Genomic DNA, 13265 nt, shown 5'->3' on the forward strand with positions numbered 1-13265 from the left:
GAAATGGTTATCTGCAGAAAATGTGCATGAAATTCAGTGGAATTTGTTGCTTTCATCTCTAAGACAAACAGAGGTATTAAACTTAAAATATGACAAAATGGAATATTTAGATTAAAAAGTGATTGTATATAAGCATTCATTCATAGTAATATGTTCTTTATTTCAGATTTCATAGTCACAAGACACTCAACATTCATAAATATCATAATCAATTTATAAATGTCCAATCTGATGCTATAGAGCCAGACATTATACAACAAAGGAGGATCAGACAAAAATGTACACAAAAATGGAAAAATATCTCTGAAAAAAAAAGAACATGACAAGTCTAAGAACAATCACTTTTTTCTTTTAACTACTTCCACAAGCAGAATAGAACGAATGCATGTTTGATTAACTGTGATTAAAAACTTTTTTAGGTATTAAATAAGAATGACAGGAATATGTGAATACCACATTAGCCACAGTTAACACTTTACTGTAGCGTCACGGAGGCAGATGTGATTGGTTTTAACTTTAGCAATTCATTCTGGTCTCTTCAGTATTGTGCATGAGGATTGAATTCCCATCCAGAAACCTGGAAGAATCTTTTTCTCAATAGTAGTCTTGACTGTATGCAGCAGCTTGACCTCCCTCTCTGCCCCCTCACCAGTTACGACATAAAAGCTTATAATCCCTGCAGGCTGGTCGATGTAAACTCCAATTGAGGAGCAATACGGGACATCATTTATGTCTTTGTTCATTCCGTTGAACCAGATCTGGTAACGTGTTCCTGACCAACACAGACCCCAGGACTCCTCATTTTCTCCAAGGCCGCTCGGGCCAGAATGTGCCCTCCTTCCTGCTCCTTCATAGGTGGCTCCAATTACCACCCACCCTGAGTACTCCACCTCCCAGTAAGCCCTCGTGTTCCAAATAACCTCTTTGCACAACACCTGTGAAGAAATGGAAGAAAAATGAAAAAACATTTCTTTCCCAGATAGCCTGTAACTGTATTTGTGTTGTTTCCTGGCTCACCTGTGGAGAGTACTCGTATCTCTCTGGTCTATCCAGGACTGGACAAACCTCCTTAGTTCTCCGACACACCGTAGACCCGCTGTCAGAAATCCACAACATCTTGTTGGCAGTCTTATCATCTAAAGACAAATTCATCCAATCTACAGGAGAAAATCAAGCAATGGAAGTTGTTTAATAAATCCTGAAAAATGTTGCTGAACATTGAAATATTTGAGAAAAAGAAATCTGCTCGTACACTTCATGAGCTCAGCTCTGCTTGTTGGCTCTGGGATGTTCGGCACATAAACGGAAACCTTTTCTGTAAGAAGAGGAAGAATTGGCTTAAATACAAACTCATACTAAACTCAACATAAAGAGTAAGAATCGACTAATGCATGCATCGAGTCCATTACCTGCATTTGTCTTCTCATTCTTGTTGGATTTAACCTTCTTCCCTAAAAAGGTTAAAGCCAAAGAAGATAGAATCTAAGTTATTTATTAACTTTTGAGACCAAATGTGAGTGAGACTAAAAGTCCTCATGTCAAGAAATGACTAATGGAAGGAGAATCATTACTATTTGTATCATGTCATACATTTCCAATATTGTAAAGTTATGGAGAGTTTGACAATGTGATCACGCACATTGTTTAGCAGCTTACAGTCAGTATCTTATTCTGAAAAGCTTGCACTGTCATGCAATGAAGATATAATCATCCCTAAGATTCAACTTCTTTGATACTGTACATCTATTATGGAAAACAATCAAAACTAATTCTATTAAAAGGTACAACACGGACAGCAGTTAAAGGTCTTAAATCTTTGTGTGGGTGTTTCTGACACATGTGTGATGTATGTATTTTGGTATGACATCACCATCATTTGCTTATTCCACATAATGAAGGATTTTTGGCATCCACGAAAACACACTCATGAGAAAATCCAAAATACAGTGTTTGGCAAGACAACTACCACCATCCAAGTAAGAGCAGGCAGAGGCAGAAATGAAAGTTCAGCATCATGCTATAAATATAAAGTCATCTTTCTTAAAGCCTAGGCTCTAAAACACTCACATCTGTCGGTAACTGTCTCAGCAAATAAACAATTTACTCATTTGAGAGGAGGCTTCCACATAACATGTTTGTTACATTGCAAATGCATGGATGTTTAATGTAAATAGGATGGTTTTGAATTGTACAAAATGTGTTGTACCTGGTTTGTTGGTGTCTGAGAGGATTATTGTAGAATTAGGTCTCGCGGGCATCTTGAGGCTGTGTGCAAATACCTACTTCCAGAGGTTTCAAAATTCCTTGATTCATCCAAAGTAAAGGTGCAAAGTCTCTTTCCACTTGCCTTTTATACCCTCAGTAAAGATGAGGCAGGGGTGTCTGCAAGAGGTGTTGAGGTCAGTGGAACGGGTGCTCAGGAGGGGGTCAAGGGGGTGTATGCACTTGACTTTGACATATGGATATAAGTGAAGCTGGCACAGACATTTGACACCCCTGAAACTTTAGGAGTGTGTTCAGAAATGCAAGAAGGTGGTTTGCATGACCGAAAGTAAGATTCAGAAACTGGGCTTGTCTGTGCTGTCACCACGAGTGGTACAGGCGGAAGCAGAACCACACAAACAAAGACACCTCAGTCAAACTAGTAAAAAGATGTGAAACTATGTGACAGATGACGATCCATGGCCCACATAATCCATCTGTTTTTAATTCCTGCACCTACTAAGACTCTGTATGAGAAAACTGAGCTATCAAGTCTTGCATCTGTTTAAAAAGAAAATAAATACACACGTTTTAATAGATAGGATTCCTTTTACTGCAACATCTCTTGCATTTCTTCTTTGAAGAAACACAGTTTCTGGGCTGATAATTGCCTGCAACTCTATAGATGCAAAGGAGTAGGTTTAGTGTGTTTGTTTGTTTTTGTTAATTACAATATTACATCTACTATGTAGGCAGTGTGTAATGGTCAGAGCCCACCTTAAGGAAATGCAAATGTGGGCTTATACACCACAGTAAGTCAAACAAACACCTTTTTACTCTATTATCAGTGCACTTCATATGTCAACTGATAAAGGGCTTTCACGTGTGCAGCACTACCTTTTGCATATTTTTGCTTTCATTCTTTTATGTTAATATTCAGATGAAAAAAAAACAGGACGAAATGTGTCTTACTCTGTGTTTTTATTATTTATTCAAACTTTTGCATATTTAACATTCTGCATACATTCATATCAAACTATATTAGTCTATACATTCTTAGCAAAGAATAACAATGGAGGAGTAAAAATACACACATATATATATAATAAATATTAATATATCACTATAAACCTTGAGTGGTCCAGGAGAGTCAAAAAGAGTGGAAGGTCAAAGGTCAATCCCACTGAACCCCTACCTGATTGCACTTTGTTCCCTTTATTGAAATGTACTAACCCATGTGCCTCAGACATACTGTACGTAAGGAACTTATCTAATGTTCACTAATGTTTTAATTATGATGTCGTGTGCATTATGCAAGCTTATGTTGTGTTAGTGAATGTTCCAGTGACATGGAGGAAAAATGTTAACGTGACCATGTTGGTGTCATTTTGTGTTTAAAGCTGCCATAATGGTAACTTTGTTAGGATGAGATAGTTTCACTCCTCTCTCAGCCAGACTTCAGCTCATGATCACTGACTTTTAAATATGATATCATGATGTTGATTCAGTCCTTTATTCCTCCTTCTTGGTTATCAAACAGTGTGATTGCGTCCCCACCCAGAAACCTGGTATCATTTTCTCCTTAAAGGAGCTCTTGACCTGCTGCAAAAGTCTAACCTCCTTTCCTCCTGTGCTCTCCTCTCCCTCCTTCACCTCCTCCACAGCATAGAAATTAAGGACACCAGCAGGCTGGTCGAGGTATACGCCAATTGTGGAGCACTTGGGAATCTCCATGATCTCCACGCTGCGGCTGTTGTGCCAGGCATGATAGCTGGAGCCGCTCCACCCGAGACCCCAGGACTCCTCGTTCTCTCCCAGGCCGCAGGATCCTTCACTGTTCCTCCTCCCTGCTCGTTCGTACGCGACCCCGACCACGACCCATCCTGAAAACTCCACCTCCCAGTAGCCTCGGAAGCCCAGGATGCCTTCTTTGCAAAGAACCTTTTGGAATGTGGGTGAGAATGACAGTGTAATTTAGAGGTAATCTAACATAACCTGTGATTTATTATAGCTGCCATTGAGGAGAATTTAGAGCCGCCTCGCTTTCCCTGGTTCGCAATGCCAAAGCAGTTGACTCAGGATTTAAATAAACACAGGGGGACAGCCCTCTGATTCATAATACTGTTGCTTGTGTTTTACAGTCACATCAGACTCCACTGGCTATGGCATGGTGATGACAAGTTCATGGCACTCATCTCATTTTATCTCATCTCGAACCCTTGAACCCCTCGAACTCTTAAATATTGTAATTTCAGACCAAAATAATTGAATTAATTCTTCATACCGTACCTGTGGAGCATACTCATATCTCTCTGGTCTATCCAAGACGGGGCAGGTGACATCATCAGTCATACGGGCCACCTTAGCACCGCCCTCTGTGATCCACAGCACCTTATTGGCTGTCTTGTCGTCCAGGGAAAGGTTGAACCAGTCTGAATAAACCAAAGGAAACAATGATTTAAATCATGTTTGGACCAAACACTGGCAAAAGGACGAAAACAGATGAGAGAGTAAGAATCTTACGTTTGATGAGATCAGCTCTGCATTTTGGTTCAGGGATGTTTGGCTCATAGGCTGGGATCTTCTCTGAGGAGGGAGTGACAAACATCAGATTTGCATTTACAAAACGTTTAAAAAGCCTGAAATAAGGCGTCTGCCTTACCTGTGGGTGTGTTTCCACCTTTGGCTTTTTTTGCTACAAAAAATAAACAGAAACAAAAAATGAGTTTTCACCAGAGCAGCCTATATTAAGATCAACATACTTGGCCGTTATAAATACTATAGGCAGCGGTATGCATGTCTCAACCGATGATGAAGTGAGCAAACCCCCAAAACGATGTATACTTAGAAAAGCATCTGCCTCTGTCAGATCATCACATCAACAACTGCATGCTTTCTGGAGCCAGTGGTTGATTCATGGCAGGCGGTTGGAATGATCAAGACACCTCACATGCTTCAGGGGTTGGCTTCGGTCACACTGGAGCGCAGCATGAAGCTCAGAGCAGCAGACATGATCCGCTTGCTCAGATCAGATAAGCCAGGGATGTAGGCCCAACAGTTGTTTATTGATGTCAATAACAACCAGGAGAGTTGAGCAAAGTCCAAAAGTGACTAATTGCCTTTGAAATCTGGTCTCAAATTCAAAAGTAGCTGTATAGAAATAGAGCTTATGTGAAGATAATGAATTTATAACACACGCAACTAATTCATCATCCCTAAACCTAATAATGGAGTGGACACTCTTTAATAAGAGGAGCTTATAGTAATACAGATGGAAAATAATTAGTCTGCTAGCATTTAGATTTCAAATTAAGCTTGAGCAGCTACAGGCGGCAGTATTGTGGCATAACTTTCCTTGAAGTAATAATTGATAAATCAAAGTTACATAACAGACTTATCCCTAATGCCACTTTTGTAACTAATACTTTGGTATCATGTGCAAGCATCCTATCTCCGGTATTTTGTTAAGGATGGAGATCAAATAGAGGAGACACTTAATCCCCTCCGCATAAGATGTCAACATCAACTTACATAAGTAATGTGTTTTATTTATATCAACAAGCCACCTCCAAAATAATCAGTTTCATTCATACATCAGCATCGTCTGAGAACCTTAATGACGTTTATCTTGGCAAGCAGAAAAAAAAAAGAAAATGAATTAAAGCACAGTCTTGCAGGTTTAAATGGCATTTTAAATGTTGAGAGTTTAAGGTTGCACTCTGACAGAGCATGAAAATCTACTTGTCATCATTATCCGCATTTTTCAAACTTAACGGTTATTTTTATGCTGCATGCAGTATGCGTGTCACGTCTAAATGAGCTGATATTTATCTCTCTGTTGACTAAAGGTTGAGAGAGACCGTGCGAGAATGTTCAGCCACCTGTCTGGATATAGCACAAGGTGATGAAAACAACTGCTTTTGTCTGGCCTCATTACAACATGACACCATACAAAAACATTTAAGCTTAGAAGCGGCTTCAGCCCCATTGTGGCAACCTGTACAGGGCTTGTTAGTCGAGTTGTGACGGGATTTGAAGGGAATATTTTTGATTATGGGTGATTAACTCCTCGCTGCATCTATTTCGATCGTGATATTGTCAAATTGTATTAAGACTACACTGTTCTGTTCCATTATAGGCAAGAGGCTTGATTCCTATCATTGACAACAACTAACAAATATACTGAAAATCTCTTTTTAGCAACTGATACCTTTGCAAGCTATGTTCCAGGTTCATATGAGTCCACATCTGTTTTCCTTGTTGTCATGATAATACAGTCTAAAGAGGCTGACATCAATGAGTTCAGACTAGATTATAGCCTGAATACCCTGATTACAATCCTGCTGAATGTCGCCCCTTTTCAAGACTGGTATTTTACAGCATGTTAAATACATACAGCATGCTAAATCTTTTTTAATGCAGATGATGTTGACACTTGCAGACCCTTGCTCCCAGGCAATAAAACCATTATACGCCCCTCATAACGACAAGCATGAAATCAGCCAGTGAAATATTGTGCTTTCCACACAGACATAAAGTCTAGTGACCCATTCATTCAGGATCTGCCTCAGAGGATAATAAAAAAGCCTCACTGCTGCAGGCACAGGCCAAGGTTATTAAATCAGTACATTTAAAACATTGCTGATAATGATGTCTGCTTTAAATGCATTATATGATTCTATGTGCTGCAGGTTAAAGGTTTCATTTGACAGAAAAGGAGATTAACCTTAAAATCCTCCCAAAAAATAAAGATGTATGAGATTTAGCAGGAAAGAAATATTTAAAGCAATGATTCTAAATTGTATGAAATGTAGAAAATAAAGTTCACCTTTATCTGACTTCCGGGTGTCAGAAATGATTCTCGTGGTGGTGGGCATCTTAATACCGGCAGTGAGCCTGTCTCAGCCTGATGTCACGGGTCTCTGTGAGTATGATGAGTCTCTGTTGGCTCCACTGTGTGACAGCTTAATGCCACTCTTATATACCTTTAATGCAGGACAGAGGTGAAGGGATCAGAGCCAGTGGCGTGGACACGAACGTGAGATAAGATTTTCCAATAGGAAAAGGGTGGGAGGAAAGAGGCCTGTAATTGGAGCTGTGTATGTATGTTTTTCCTAAAAAAGGTTAGATGGATGCTTCGATGTCTGTAGGACACCCCCTTTACCAAGTAAACCCCGCCCCCCTGTTACTACATCGCTACCACTGATCTCTTCACATTGCACAGTGACAGCACTGATGCATTGATGGTGGATGGGGTGATTGGTGTACACACACACACACACGCACGCACACACACACACACACACACACACACACACACACACACACACACACACATTTCTGAGTATGCAGCTACAAAGATTTAAATCTGCATGGGAGACTTCCTGGTATTATATGTCAAGCAGTGTGAGGTCCAACAGGTGCAAATGTATTCAGAAAAAGTATGAATATGTAACTTTGTTGACTATTCAAGTGTAAAATGTCAATGTACACTCTATGTTAGAGGAATTATCAATGTGGTGTGATTAATACTTGTCTTGCAACAACATTTATAGTCTGCATTTAGCTTGTTCTCTCCTATTCTTACATTGCAATCCAATTTAAAATGTATGTATGTAAATGTATGTAAAACTCACACCTTTACAAGAAAAAAACTTGAATATTCTCTGAAATTGTAAAGTCACAAATGTTCAAGAAAAAAACCCAGTGGAATTGTGTCAAGGAATCACATTGCTTCACTTTGCAAGGTTGTATCTACTTCCTTATGACAAAAGCCTCAACGGCTGCGTTCCCATGGAAACCACACTCACGCGGGTCCAGCAGATATGACTGATGCTACATTAGCTTGAAAAATAGCAACATGGGGCACTGAAAATTATGAATTTGCTGTTCATCAGACCACAAATTACATAAGAATTAGCTTGCTAGCGTGCTATTTCCTGTACGTTCAGTGGGTGTCTGGTGTTGAGTAATGGGAAACGCTAATTCTGAAGGACTATGAATTAACAGTTTGAGTCAAGCATAGAGGCTGTATTATGTGTAGCTCTGGTGGTGTATGTGTGCCCATACAGCAGATTGTGAGCCGTAGTTTCCCCAGCCAACAAAAGTACATTTGTACATTTTTTCTCGTTAATTTAAATACATCGTCATAACATCTGATGACCATACATTGAAATTTAAGGTATACAACAAGCAGAATCCAAATGCACATATATAAATACAGCCCAGTAACCTAAATACTCGGACGACTTCAAGTCACTTGACTGGAGGTTCCTCGGTTCATCGTGCCAGGCTTAGCTACACTCTTGACCTGCATTACCACATCAACCATTTACCATTACAAAGGCCTTAATGCATATGTCCTGGGTTAAAAGAAAAAGCATGCCGCTGGTCGTAAACCCTTTCTTGTGCTCTCAACTGCTGGCTAGGTGTTTGAGGTGTTTACTGTGCAGGCACCGTGCCAAACCTCTAGTCAAGGCTGTCTCGTCTGTCTGATGTTCCTGCCTGCCCCCGCAGATGACTGACTGGGGCACTGATTGCAGTGCAACCGACATACTAAACACTACATGCCAGGAATTATACTGTCAGAACTGTCCCGGACTGCCCGATGGGCTTTATTGAACTGAATAAATAAAGGAGAGGGGAGTGTGGGTAACAGGTTTTCATGTGTACTTATCTGAGTTCCTCCGGTTCTCCTATAGGAGGATCAGAAACCGGAGCCACCAGGCTTTCAAAACACTGCTGACATACAAGTGATCTCTGCCAAAAGACTGAGACCCGGTTCAGTGGCTGCTCCGGATGGTCAAGGTCATGACTTCGGTTTTGAACTTTTCAGAGAGTCTTAAAGTCTTTAACTAGGGTGGAACTATATTTTTACTGAATGTGGTTAATGGGAAAAAACATAGAGTTTACCAATGTACTTCTGTTTCTTAAATGTTAGAAAAAAATGTTTTCATTGTGATGTACTTTACAATTTGAAACCCCTTTTTTGAAACAATGTCACCAATCAATAACATTGATAGGTTGCTTATAAGTAACTGATGAACTTTTACAAGCACAGAGAATGCCTACAGAACAGTATATTACATTATACTGATATGTAAAGTGAACACATGGTATGACAGAAGCATTTTCAATCCTATATTGTCTAAACACATGAATTCAAAATCTACCACAGAAAAAGAATTAAAACAACATACCAGAAAAAAATCATGTACATTATAACAACTATTTTTATATCTTTACCTTGAAATGCTCTTCTTAAAAGTGCGCAGAATCACCAGCGATGAACTCCCCTCCAAACTAAACTCAGATGAACCAGGTTTCTCTTCTCTCCATCGCCATTTATAAAAGGTCTGTTCTTTCCATTCTAACGTGACCCCTTTGTTCTGTACAGGATGACCACATACCTGAACAGGTACCAATTTCCAAGATGTGTTTGTTGACATGACGGAATAATTGTGAATGCAAGATTCAGAACTACTCAGATAAATATGGGTCAGCGGGTCAGGTGTCGGCGCTGACCTCAGAATCCTGGTTTGGCAGGGTCTGTGGCACGCCCATTAGTAAGCTCATTATCTCGACATACCTGACCAAAATTTCTCCCAGGGAGCCCCAGGGGCCCCCCAAAACCTTTAATACCCCCTTTTCCTGGGGGTATATAAAGAAGCCATTTGCATCATCGCAGCAGTACGCCGCTGACAGACGCCAACATTCAGGAAACCTCGACACGGCAAGAAGCGATAAAGATGCCAACCAGTGCTCCCAATAAGAGAATCATGCCTGCGACCGGCAGACCTGGTGAGTGAAGTCCCTTTCTAGTCTTCAGACGATAATGTAGAATACTAGTTTCATTAGCCAGGAGTACAAATTAGTGTTAGCGGGAGGTTTATCAGGAGTTCTCTTTAGGTTTGTGTGTCTTTAGATTTCAGTTTAGTTTTTTAGAGATTAGAGTGGTTAACTGACAGTTTGAGCAGCTGACGAACTAAAGGATCACATTTTGTATATTGTTAGTATGACATTTTCTTGCATTAAAAACAAAGTAATTGGCAGTCATGCTTGTTTTATATTTACAGGGACAAAATCTAAAGGTGCAGTTTCTCCAACAGGTAAGGTTTTTCAGTGAACCAAGGAAAATATATAATTTCACAGTTTTAAAGAGGTCTGAAGGTTTGAATTTTCGAGACAAGGCCACTGCTTTTTGCTAGCTACTGTATAATCATCTTATAATCAGCTACCCACAATGTGACTTTTCCTATCATTCAGAAAATATCCCAGACTACGAGCCCAACATCCCCGAGCCCACATGCAGAGTGGATCTTCTAAAATGTAAGAACAATCATTTTTGATTTGCATTATTCTGCCAAACTTTTTTTTTTCCTCGCTCTCATATTTTGTAGTTTCTCTTTCTGACTGTCATGGCTGCACAGACTGGATCAACCTCTCCCTGGATGACAAGACAGCCAATAAGATGTTGTGGATCACAGAAGGTGGATCCAAGGTGTCACGCATGACTGATGATGTCACTTGTCCCGTCCTGGACAGACCAGAGAGATATGAGCATGTTCCCCAGGTAGATTTCAAACAGCAAATCCAGATGGAAAATACTTTTCCTATGCTCAACTCCTTTCATCATCTTATCTCCTCAAGGTTCTTTGCAAAGAAGGCATTTTGGGCTTCCGAGCTTACTGGGAAGTGAAATATTCAGGATGGGTGGTTGCTGGAGTCGCCTATGAAGGAGCAGGGCGGAGGGGAAGCGACGGACCCTGCGGGCTGGGAGAGAATGAACAGTCCTGGGGTCTCGGGTGGGGTGGATCTCACTACCAGGTGTGGTTCAACAGCATTACCACAGAAATCTGGGATATTCCCCAGTGCACCACCATCGGGGTATACCTCGACCATCCAGCTGGTGTCATCAATTTTTATGCCGTTGAAGAAGTGGAGGAGGAAGAGGGGAGCGAGGGCAGAAAGGAGATCAGGCTGCTGCAGCGGATTAAGAGCTCCTTCAAGGGGAGGATGTTGGCTGGTTTCTGGGTGGGACAAAAGTCATCATGCTTCTTAGTTAAACCAGAGGAGTAAAGTAAAGAGTATGTTTTCCATTTTCTTACATTTCCACTTAAACCTCATTTACAATACATATCTATAACTAAAAATATGTTAATCCGCAACGCATGATTTGGAATAATGCCAGAAAAATCGAAATCTTTGTATATAGAAATATATATTCATCGAGAAGCTGCTATTTCTTTAAGTGTTTGTGTATCACTAGTGTTAATTTTGTCAAAACTGAATGTTTTGTTTAGTGGTGTCATATATATATTGTCTATCTACTGTCTATTTTTTTTGTAGCATTGTGTACTGTATATTCTGGTACCATAGGTATATTCTGCACTTTGTAAAATCTTATTTTCTGTGACTTCATTTAAATAAAATACATGAAGTTTTACTCCCACACACTGAATCATCACTCAATCACCATGACTCATGAGGTGTGAATAGAAGTTAATACTTCTACACAGAAGATGGATATGTCAGATGTTAACAGTAAAGTTGATAGTAAAGGATATAAGATTAAATGTGTAGTTACTTACTGTCATTTGATTTGGCGTGAGAGCACTGTTTGACTTTAATTTGTCAGTAAAACTGAATTCATTTACAAAACATCTATCAGAATAAACCTCTGTAGTCCAATGAACCTCATTGCAATCAATTTTACTCTTATTTAACTTTTGTAAACAAATAAATATGCAGACAAATCAGCACATGGGGTTTGGGAACTGCAATTGCAACATACCAAATATGTCAAAAACCCACCACATGAGAGGGTATTTAGTATTATATCTGCCCTTCTGAAAGCTCTGTGTTTAAGAAAAGAGACTAAAAGAAACAGAATGAGCTTTCATGCTAAATACTTTAAAGAGAGGACAGTCAAGACTTTGCAAAGCTGCATTTCTTTGTTAACCTCAGGTGATAAGTCATGATTTATAAATACAAGCTTACAGCATAGGAACATTAATCCATCAATGTCAAGTGAAGCATTTAAACTGTACCATACGTTCAGCTGCTGTGGATCTTTCATTCTTCACCTTCCCCTGTTAACACTGAGCAGGGGAGCCGGAGGATTAGGCTGCTGACAGGACAGCACATCCTGGACAGCAATAAACAAGATCACATACGAGCACACAAATAGGGCCAATGAGGGTGCACGGATGGAGGAGAGTTGATGGAATATAAGACAGAGGATGCAGAACTAAACTCAATGCTGAGTTCATTAATACAAATAAATGTTTTCATCATACAGCTGAAGTGTACAGGGGAGAGAGGGGAGAAGAGTGAATACTAATACATACATATAAGACATTTTAGGTATGATAGTGTTCTCAGGCTCAATTTACACAGAGTGAATGAGTCTCCATTGAACAGTGGTGGAAGAAGTATTCAGATCCTTTACTTAAGTAAAAGTACTAATACCACGGTGAAAATACTCCACTACATGTAAAAGTCCTGCATTCAAAACCTCACTAACTAAAAGTATGTCAGTATTATCAAAAGTAAAAATATTCTGCAGCAGAATGGTTTATTATTATATATTCTGGATTAATATTACTGCTGCATTAATGTGTATGCTGCATTTCACTGCTGTAGATTTTTAAGGTTGGGCTACTACTTTATATACTGTTGGGTAGTTTGATATACAGAAATGCATCATATTCTATAAGATCATCACATGTTTGTAGCGTCGCTGTCCTATGAGAACCACGTATCTCTAACAAGTCAACTCAAGTAAAGTAACTTGAATATTTACTGAAGTACAGTGCTTGAAAGTTTAGTACAAGCCTTGACTTAAAGTATTTCATATTTTACAACAAAACAGCAAACCAACAAGAAAAAAACTGACTTGTTAATTCATTTCTATACGAGTATTTCTTTCAATTGCATGATTCATATTGTGACTCCCACCAAAATCACATTTATCTATTTATTGTTGGTGACAGGACTGCAAATTGCAGGTTGAGGGCCACTTCTCTGACGGTTTGCTGCCCTCTGGTTGACATGTGAACCAC

The 13265-nt window shown here is 39.6% G+C and overlaps 3 protein-coding genes across 3 annotated transcripts; 1 reads left to right on the forward strand and 2 right to left on the reverse strand.

The window, feature by feature from the left end:
* Nucleotides 1-524: 524 nt before the first annotated feature.
* On the reverse strand, nt 525-2258 carry LOC139303639 (tripartite motif-containing protein 16-like protein). Its single transcript, XM_070927480.1, has 5 exons — nt 2207-2258; nt 1410-1451; nt 1253-1315; nt 1018-1157; nt 525-935 (listed from the first exon to the last, which is right to left on the reverse strand). Exons 1-5 carry the CDS (start codon nt 2256-2258, stop codon nt 525-527), a joined length of 708 nt encoding a protein of 235 aa, XP_070783581.1.
* A 1456-nt stretch (nt 2259-3714) lies between these two features.
* LOC139303640 (stonustoxin subunit beta-like) lies at nt 3715-5214 on the reverse strand. The gene is made up of 5 exons (XM_070927481.1): nt 5181-5214; nt 4865-4897; nt 4726-4788; nt 4492-4634; nt 3715-4143 (listed from the first exon to the last, which is right to left on the reverse strand). Exons 1-5 carry the CDS (start codon nt 5212-5214, stop codon nt 3715-3717), a joined length of 702 nt encoding a protein of 233 aa, XP_070783582.1.
* A 4699-nt stretch (nt 5215-9913) lies between these two features.
* On the forward strand, nt 9914-11280 carry LOC139302881 (stonustoxin subunit beta-like). The gene is made up of 5 exons (XM_070926511.1): nt 9914-10002; nt 10278-10310; nt 10468-10530; nt 10632-10774; nt 10852-11280. The coding sequence occupies exons 1-5, from the start codon at nt 9951-9953 to the stop codon at nt 11278-11280; spliced, it is 720 nt and encodes a 239-aa protein (XP_070782612.1). The 5' UTR covers nt 9914-9950.
* The last annotated feature ends 1985 nt before the right edge of the window (nt 11281-13265 follow it).

Source organism: Enoplosus armatus, chromosome 20, assembly GCF_043641665.1.
Source record: "Enoplosus armatus isolate fEnoArm2 chromosome 20, fEnoArm2.hap1, whole genome shotgun sequence".
NCBI classification, from domain to species: Eukaryota; Metazoa; Chordata; class Actinopteri; order Centrarchiformes; family Enoplosidae; genus Enoplosus; species Enoplosus armatus.